The sequence below is a fragment of the Oncorhynchus gorbuscha genome, linkage group LG24 (genome assembly GCF_021184085.1).
Source record: "Oncorhynchus gorbuscha isolate QuinsamMale2020 ecotype Even-year linkage group LG24, OgorEven_v1.0, whole genome shotgun sequence".
Lineage (NCBI taxonomy): Eukaryota > Metazoa > Chordata > Actinopteri > Salmoniformes > Salmonidae > Oncorhynchus > Oncorhynchus gorbuscha.
In genome coordinates this window covers 21,983,057-21,992,435 of record NC_060196.1, presented here as the reverse complement: position 1 = coordinate 21,992,435, position 9,379 = coordinate 21,983,057, and the positions used below count along the sequence as shown (strand labels likewise).

At 42.2% G+C, this 9,379-nt stretch overlaps 1 protein-coding gene and 1 long non-coding RNA gene across 2 annotated transcripts; both read left to right on the top strand.

The window, feature by feature from the left end:
- LOC124012168 lies at positions 1-2,226 on the top strand. The gene is made up of 3 exons (XR_006834675.1): positions 1-92; positions 386-568; positions 687-2,226. It is a non-coding gene; the product is annotated as an uncharacterized LOC124012168 (long non-coding RNA).
- Positions 2,227-2,720: 494 nt separating this feature from the next.
- On the top strand, positions 2,721-8,974 carry LOC124012562 (dnaJ homolog subfamily C member 8-like). The gene is made up of 9 exons (XM_046326334.1): positions 2,721-2,871; positions 4,063-4,164; positions 4,627-4,683; positions 5,473-5,539; positions 5,632-5,726; positions 5,955-6,026; positions 6,124-6,215; positions 7,937-8,012; positions 8,455-8,974. The coding sequence occupies exons 1-9, from the start codon at positions 2,785-2,787 to the stop codon at positions 8,578-8,580; spliced, it is 774 nt and encodes a 257-aa protein (XP_046182290.1). The 5' UTR covers positions 2,721-2,784; the 3' UTR covers positions 8,581-8,974.
- Positions 8,975-9,379: the final 405 nt, after the last annotated feature.

Below are 9,379 nucleotides of genomic sequence, written 5' to 3'. Positions count from 1 at the left end.
GACTGTAGGGGAGCTGCCCTCAAGCTAGCCCTCACCCTGTCCTACCTGTGGACCAGTTAGGTTGGGCATATACAAATGGAGTAGACATATGGGTAAGGTGTCATTTGTTCCAATTCTATTCTGTTGTGTATTATTCATCTATAACATTTAAAATCAGAGCCCTTAATGTAATATAAATTATTTTATAAGTAAATCCATTGAAGATGCTCTGTGATGTCAATCATTCACTGATATTTGCCTATAATATTCTAGTAGGATTCCATTGATAACCTAGCATTCCATATATATTTTTAACGATTCTATTGAGGTGTAGCTGAACTCGTGCTTTGTTTTACGGGAATGTCTGATATTGGTTGAGATGGCTTTCTCTGTGGCCCTTTTACAGCTCTCCCCCTAAGGAGACTGTTCCTCCAAACTTTCAGCCTGGGCCACAGTGGGCATAGACACCTCCCCTGAGGAACTCTTGGCATATTTGCAAGCCCAGGCTGATGAAAAGACTCCATGGCTACTCTACTACGTTGATCTTCCTGTCCCCATACCTCTTCTCTCTAATTTCATAGAATGGAAGGTGAAAATAATATTTAATTTCTTCGATATAAAATCTTTATTTTACATAAATATAATTTTTGGGGGGACAGTTGCACTGATTATTCTGTTGATTTTGATGTGTCCACATACCTATGCAGGAGTGGTTAGAGGCAGACTCCCTGTCTAAGCAGCTACATCAAGGCCTGGACCTTAAAGAGAGCCTGGCTGCACGGGTGAGGGAGGCCATCCAGCGCCTAGAGACCCTGGAGTAGGCCAAGAGAGCCGCCCGGGGCTGGCACTGTCACCACCCACTGTCGCTGTGGCTCCTCCACCTGTCACCCTGAAGACAGCCTGCTGGACACAGGCTGCTGGACATCAGCCGAAGCCCTAGCAGACAAATTAAATATGAGAGGAAAGTTGGACCATGTTTTGCTTTGACCATTTAGGCAGACCTATTTTTGTTGAAGTAAATTGACTCTTGTTATACTTTGGGATTTCAAGACTGGTGTTGATGTATGTGAAAGGTGGGATATGACTTTGCAAAAAAGTGACAGTGCCCTTTTCGATTGAACATGTACTCCTTAATAACAGGGTCCTGTGTGGCTTAGTTGGTAGAGCATGGTGCTTGCGTTCGATTCCCATGGGGGACCAGTACAAAAAAATGTATGCACCCGCAACTCGTAAGTTGCTCTGTATAAGAGCATCTGCCCAATGACTAAAATGTGACTCACTTATCTAGCATTACATTACAATAGGGGTTGAGGTTGTGTCATTTCTCTTAAATCTGCATTTACCAACTGGTTTCTCATGAGCAGACACCGACCTCATCAATTGAGGACACTATCGGATATGGCGTGATCCGAAGTTGGAATGTAGTTTTGGGACCCATCTGTCCATGGCGCTTGCTGTGATGCCATGTTCTGGACACTTCATGAGTGGCCCAGTGTCACCTTTGCTCTGGTTGTGGCCTTACAATCATCAAGATGAATCAAAACCAGGTGACTGACCAATAGGTTTCATAATTTGTATGGGGCTTTATAAGATATTTCTCCATACAGTATCAGTAGTAGACGATACACATCAGCATAATTAATATTGAAGAATGAATATAACTTGCAACAATGATTGAGATAGTAATTTTTATGTCAACCGCTGCCGCCTCTGCTGCAGTGCACTGTGGACATGCAGTAGCTGTTTCACCAAGGCTTCAGTAGGTGATCATGCAGCTGTTGACTGCCCTGTACAGGATTCACCAACCTCGACGATGTTGTCCATGGAGTGTAGCGTGGAGAAGATTCACGCGCCGAAACTGACGAGAGCTCACTTTCCATGAACGGGCAGATACTTAGATATTTCAGATAGGAAACTGCTTTTTCTGTGCATCGGTAGTAAATGGTAATCGTGGGAAATGTGGTATATTTTTGAACACCCAAATAGTTTTTCAGCACCAAAATATATATTCCTTGACTTTACATTTTTTTACAGTGAAGTTTTACATCAACTAGCTATGTTTTATGCAGTTTATTGAATGGTTTGGAACATGAAACCTGACCTGTACTATTAGCGATCACAAATCTTTATGTATTATATATTTTATTGACATGTAGGGCTGGTTTCCCGTGCACAGATTAACGTTAGTCCAGAACTAAAAAGCTTTCTCAATGGCGATTCCCTATTAAAAACTTTTATATTCCAGGACTAGGTTTAATATTTATTTTTCTTTATTTTTACTATTTTCTACATTGTAGAATAATAGTGAAGACATCACAACTATGAAGTAACACATGGAATCATGTAGGAACCCAAAAAGTGTTAAACAAATCTATATATATTTTATATTTGAGATTCTTCAAAGTAGCGACCTTGATGACAGTTTTGCACACTCTTGGCATTCTTTTAAGCAACTTCACCTGGAATGCTTTTCTACCAGTCTTGAAGGGGTTCCCAAATATGCTGAGCGCTTGTTGGCCGCTATTCCTTCACTCTGCGGTCCAATTTATCCCAAACCATCTCAGTTGGGTTGACGTTGGGTGATTGTGGACGCCAGGTCATCTGTTGCAGCACTCCCATCACTCCTTGAACAGCAAATAGACCTTCAACAGCCTGGAGGTGTGGTGGGTCATTGATGTAGAATAATAGTGAAGAGAATGTAGAAAATAGTTTAAAAATAAAGAAAAACCCTTGAATGAGTAGGTATGTGCATATGCGCGCAAAAAACTGCATTGAGTCACGTGATAGTGGATATTGTGACGTCAGATGAATGACGCCGAGATGGCGGCTGCTGGAGGAGAGCCCTCTGCCCAGAGTGGTCCGGATGATTTGTTCAATCATTTCTACACAGAGGTATGATACATTTAGGAAATATATGCTATTTAAGGTGTTGAACAATTCCGTCCATTAATGCTCTGGATTTGTAAGAGGCCTTTAAGCACCTGCTGGCTAAAAAGCTCGAGAGGCTAACGTTAGCTAGCTCAGTAGCTGAAGCGAGCTAGCTTTCGTTTGCTCGCATAACACGGTGTGTGTATATGTGCTAGCTAGCAATTGCTAACACTAGCAGCTGTGGTGTTGATTCGCCAGAACAATTCTCAGTGATCCTAATACGCATAAAGTTTGGTAAACCGCTATTTTGTTTTGTAAGTGTAGAGAAATGGTGTTTGCTTTTTTTAAAGTGGTGAATGGTTGTATTTGATCTGTAGTCTTTCAAGTATTAGTTTCGGTATTTCACTTATGGATACGCCCCCAACGTATTCGTCAGAAGTCTATATTACAATACTTGCTCTAGTTAGCCAGAAGATCCGACCCCCTTGTTTACAGTTGTACTTGGGTCTTACAGGATTCCTGTGTAGAAGGCACTGCAGAGCCAGGGCAAAATATGGCTTGGAAAACGTAGACCATGCAGCATTGCGTTGCAGAGGCAGTAAGACAAATGCAGCATTACATTAGAAATGAATGTTCTTCTGGTGTACCCAAACGCAATGACGCTGTCTGTGTGATTGAGGTGTTAATCTCGGTACGTGGTGTTTTATGCTGGGTTTAGACAAGGTATGCAAAAGCTGTCATACCAGTCTGCATAGTGGGACAAGAAAGCAAGAAAGACTGAGGGCAAAGCAAGCCAGTGTTGCAAATCTACATCTGGAAGAAAAACAACATTATGGAGGACAGCAAAATATTTTAACTCTGGCGGCAAGTCCCATCTACCATAGTGGCAGATGGCATTTACCGTTGTGCTCGCATTGAAAACAATGACATCCAGTTTGCCGTCTACCTCATACCATGTAAACACAGCATTAATCTACACAGGAAGCCTGTCAGACCCTAGTGCAGCTGTAAGAAAGCAGGTCGGGTCTGCTGGCTAGTGCTCTGGAATGAATGTAAACATGCTCAGTTCCATCTATCCAACCTTCCCCAAGCGGACTCATGAGGCCTGCGGTATAATGCTAAGCCAGCTGGCCAGTGAGAGGGATCAAGATTATGTAAATGATCATGAGTGAACTTCTGTGACCTTAACTAATATGACATTACTTTGTCCAACAGGTAAAGCAGATAGAGAAAAGAGACTCTGTGCTAACCTCGAAGCAGCAAATAGACAGGCTGCTCAGACCTGGGTCGTCCTACTTCAATTTAAACCCCTTTGAGGTAAGTGGCTAGTTCCTGTCACATTCAACTGTAGTTTAATCTATTATTATTGTGACAAGATTGATATGTAGAACTGCATTGAAGGGTCCTTAGTACAACACCAGCCACCTCATCAAGAGGTTCAGGCCTCTTGGCATAATGGCTTAGGTGTTGTGCTGACCGACGCATCGTTGCAGTATTCAACCCGTTTGATATACTTGCTGAATGTGCTGGAATGGTGTCAAAGTTAAATGGCGTTAACGTTGTGTGACCATTGTCTGGGCAAGATGGTAAAGTGCAAGAATGTGTTTCTCAAAGGGAAAGGCGTGGTGTAACATTCTTTGTCCAACACCAGTGACTTTGTCAAGAGGTTTGGATCGCTTGATGTAAATTGGTATTTTACTGACAGCCTCATCTGTGTTGCTTAGGCTATGCAGTGTCAACTTTGCTTGCTTCTAGTGAAATGCCTAATTTCAATTGCAGGTGTTACAAATCGATCCAGAGGCAACAGATGAGGAGTTGAAGAAGAGATTCCGAGCGGTAGGTATGCTACATCTCTGACAGAAAGTACCGGAGTATCCCATCTTGGACCAACAGATTCCTTGACAGCTTCCAGGCCATACCACTGTTGTACAGCCAACCCTAGGTGCCCACCTGTACCCTATTAAGAGACTATTTGCATGGACTCTTTACACCCATTCCATACATGCACACTGACACTCACTACCATCACTGCTGCTTTTATTTATTTGTACTGGTCAATTTACATACTGTCTATTTTATAGTTTAGATTTCCCATCATATCTTAACTGTTATCCTTAGTGGTGAAACAACCACTTCCGTTTGAGATAGATATTGCAACAACAAAGAAGTTAATGCAAAAACATTGCTTTTCCCCCTCGTTTACCTTTGTTTAACTAGGCAAGTCAGTTAAGAACAAATTCTTAATTTCAATGACGGCCTAGGAACAGTGGGTTAACTGCCTGTTCAGGGGCAGAACAACAGATCTGTACCTTGTCAGCTCGGGATGTCCGCAATGATGTCCGAAGACTGACCGATATGGGAGTTTTGGGTCCGATATCGTTTTTAGGGAGACAAAGGTCACAGATTATCGATATAGCTGCCGATTATAGTTTTTTTTAGAGGTGGAATGGCAGTGGATAAGAATTCAAAACACACAAATTAATTAACCTTTGTCTCAAAGTAAATGTAATGATATTGGTCACATACGTGCTTAGCAGATGTTATTGCGGGTGTAGCGAAATGCTTGTTTCTAGCTCCGACAGTGCAGTAATATCTAACAAGTAATATGTACTCTTTCCATTTCAGTTGTCCATCTTGGTCCATCCAGACAAGAACCAGGATGATCCAGACAGAGCACAACTAGCCTTTGAAGGTAGAAATATGATTGCAGGCACAATATGTCTACATCAGTTAGCCGAATACATTCAAAGAGTTCTTATCAACCCCCAATACCACTATTTCTAGCTGTGGACAAGGCATACAAAAACCTGCTGGAACCAGAACAGAAGAAGAGGGCAGTTGATGTAATCCAAGCAGGAAGGGAATATGTTGAGCATAATGTAAGTAACTGACCGCTGGTCCCTCTGTTCATACTTCTTATAGGGGGCTTCCCAAATGGTACCCTATTCCCTTTATAGTGCACTACTTTTGACCACTGCCAGCACTATAAAGGGAATAGGGTATATATTTACTGTACAACTGTATGAATAGTAGTGATGCTACTATTACAGTTGAAGTTCATGTATTGCAGTAAAAATGTTGTGCTGTGGCATATTTTATTGCAACAGATGAAAGAGAAGAAGAAACAGCTGAAGAAGGATGGAAAGCCTCAATTCGTGGAGGAGGATGACCCAGAAATGGTATTGACAAGTGGTTAAATTTAACTTGTAACAGATGTAAGGCTGTTTTGATATTGGGCTTATTGTTATTTTACTAAGGAAACCACTCTTCTCTCAGTTCAGACAGGCGGTGTACAAGCAGACTATGAAGTTGTTTGCAGAGCTTGAAATCAAGAGGAAGGAGAGGGAAGCCAAGGACATGCATGAACGGTAACAGTGCCATTTCAGTGAACTGAATATTGTACATGAAGCGTTTGGGGGTATTTAGTCAGCCACCAATTGTGCAAGTTCTCCCACTTAAAGTAATTTTCATCATAGGTACACTTCAACTTTGTTAGACAAAATGAGAAAAAAAAATCCAGAAAATCACATTGTAGGATTTTTAATGAATTTATTTGCAATTTATGGTGGAAAATAAGTATTTGGTCACCTACAAACAAGCAAGATTTCTGGCTCTGACAGACCTGTAACTTCTTCTTTAAGAGGCTCCTCTGTCCTCCACTCGTTACCTGTATTTAATGGCACTTGTTTGAACTTATCAGTATAAAAGACACCTGTCCACAACCTCAGTCACACTCCAAACTCCACTTTGGCCAAGACCAAAGAGCTGTCAAAGGACACCAGAAACAAAATTGTAGACCTGCACCAGGCTGGGAAGACTGAATCTGCAATAGGTAAGCAGCTTGGTTTGAAGAAATCAACTGTGGGAGCAATTATTAGAAAATGGAAGACATACAAGACCACTGATAATCTCCCTCGATCTGGGGCTCCACTCAAGATCTCAACCCGTGGGGTCAAAATGATCACAAGAACGGTGAGCAAAAATCCCAGAATCACACGGGGGGACCTAGTGAATGACCTGCAGAGAGCTGGGACCAAAGTAACAAAGCCTACCATCAGTAACACAATGCACCGCCAGGGACTCAAATCCTGCAGTGCCAGACGTGTCCCCCTGCTTAAGCCAGTACATGTCCAGGCCCGTCTGAAGTTTGCTAGAGAGCATTTGGATGATCCAGAAGAAGATTGGGAGAATGTCATATGGTCAGATGAAACCAAAATGGAACATTTTGATAAAAACTCAACTCGTCGTGTTTGGAGGACAAAGAATGCTGAGTTGCATCCAAAGAACACCATACCTACTGTGAAGCATGGGGGTGGAAACATCATGCTTTGGGGCTGTTTTTCTGCAAAGGAACCAGGACTACTGATCCGTGTAAAGAAAATAATGAATGGGGCCTTGTATCGTGAGATTGAGTGAAAACCTCCTTCCATCAGCAAGGGCATTGAAGATGAAACGTGGCTGGGTCTTTCAGCATGACAATGATTCCAAACACACCGCCCTGGCAACGAAGGAGTGGCTTCGTAAGAAGCATTTCAAGGTCCTGGAGTTGCCTAGCCAGTTTCCAGATCTCAACCCCATAGAAAGCAGCCCCAAAACATCACTGCTCTAGAGGAGATCTGCATGGAGGAATGGGCCAAAATACCAGCAACAGTGTGTGAAAACCTTGTTAAGACTTACAGAAAATGTTTGACCTCTGTCATTGCCAACAAAGGGTATATAAATGTATTGAGAAACTTTTGTTATTGACCAAATACTTATTTTCCACCTTATTTTCCACCATAATTTGCAAATAAATTCATAAAAAAAAAAAAAAATCTTTCTCATTTTGTCTGTTGAAGTGTACCTATGATGAAAATTACAGGCATCTCATCTTTAAGTGGGAGAACTTGCACAATTGGTGGCTGACTAAATACTTTTTTTGGCCCACTGTATATCGTTGGTGAAATACAGAACACATCAGCACAGAACGCTCAGTGTAATTGCTTAATACTTGAATTATAGGAATACATGGCCCTCATGTCTTTGGTCTTCTTTTGGTGGCCATAAGGAGGGAATACCATTCAATGTTTCGCGTCATTTTTCTCCTCAGGAAAAGGGCAAGAGAGGAAGAGATTGAGACGGCAGAGAAAGCGAAGCGAGAGAGGGAATGGCAGAAGAACTTTGAGGTATGTTGAAAAAAGGTTGTAATTACATTTGAGTGAAAATGACATTAGGCAGTAAACGATCATCTCCCAAAAGAAGCTGGGATGAGGAGGGCCGGAGTACCTGTGGCGCATCAGACCCTGGTTTGATCACGGGCTGTATCATAACCGGCCGTGATCGGGAGTCCCATAGGGCGGCGCACAATTGACCCAGCGTCGTCCGGGTCAGGGGAGGTTTTGGCCGGGGTAGGCCATCATTGTAAAATAAGAATTTGTTCTTAACCGACTTGCCTAGTTAAAAAGGTTAAGAAAAGTAGCTGCAGGCTCTTCAGTAGTTTAACTGAGATTCAGGGATATGGCGTTACCACCACCACCAGCAGAGTAAAGTCAGTTGTTGTAGAAGTCGGCCCGATATTGCTGTTTTCTTCATGCATCGCTGACTATACCTTACATTTTTTGTCACAAGGAAACAAGGGATGGCCGAGTGGATAGTTGGAGGAGTTTCCAGGCAGGCAAAGGCAAAGCTAAAAAAGAGAAGAAACCCCGGTCGTTCTTGAAGCCTCCTAAAGTCAAGATGGAGCAGAGAGAGTGACATCTGTTGAGGTGTGATGGTTAAGGATTCTACCCAAAGTGTGCACTTGCACACTCCACATCATGTTTAAAAGCATTGGCCGAAGAGAGTTTCCACCATTGTACAAATCCATGCGAGGAAGTCTGGAAGTGCACACTTGGGAAGAAGGGTGGAAAATTGAGACTCGACCCATTATTCTTACTTACTCTTGACAGTGCATCCACTGTCCTGAGAAATGTACTTTTGTGCTTGTTTTTTAATGTATATAATTGTGACGTGCAACCTCCATGAGAGCATCACACTGACTGGCCTCAATTAAAGTAGGAAAGATGACAGGAAATCTTCCATTTCTGTAACCACCTTAGTTTGCTTGTATTTTTTTATATACCTTTAAATAAAAGCTTGTTTGTAACAATGCAGTCTAGGTTCAGGTTAGAACAATGACATCCTCAGGTAACGACTGCCTGGTATGTGTTCGGAAATAGGTACAGGATCCTATAACATATGAAGGAATTCTTCTCTTACTGTGAAACAATGGGTCCAGTCGCTCTTGGAGGACAATGGAAGTAGATTTCAGAAATACTTCTTTATTATTTCTGCGAGTGCACAAATATTCTCCCTTCAGTTTACTCCACTATTCATGCACTTTGGTTGGCGAACGAGGTAGCGAGTATCCCTCTTGCTTTGCCTTCATCAGAATGTCGATTCCACTACACAGAGAAGGCATCCTATTCCATATGTAGTGCACTACTTTTGACCAGAACCATATGGATCCTGGGCAATAGACATGAACTAAATGGGGTGTCATTTGGGACAGAGC

Excerpts from the sequence above, each read along its gene's own strand:
- LOC124012562 (XM_046326334.1), top strand. The coding sequence starts at position 2,785 with ATGAATGACGCCGAGATGGCGGCTGCTGGAGGAGAGCCCTCTGCCCAG. Across the intron at positions 2,872-4,062 it reads TCAATCATTTCTACACAGAG|GTAAAGCAGATAGAGAAAAG; the intron begins GTATGATACATT and ends TTTGTCCAACAG. Across the intron at positions 4,684-5,472 it reads TGAAGAAGAGATTCCGAGCG|TTGTCCATCTTGGTCCATCC; the intron begins GTAGGTATGCTA and ends TTTCCATTTCAG.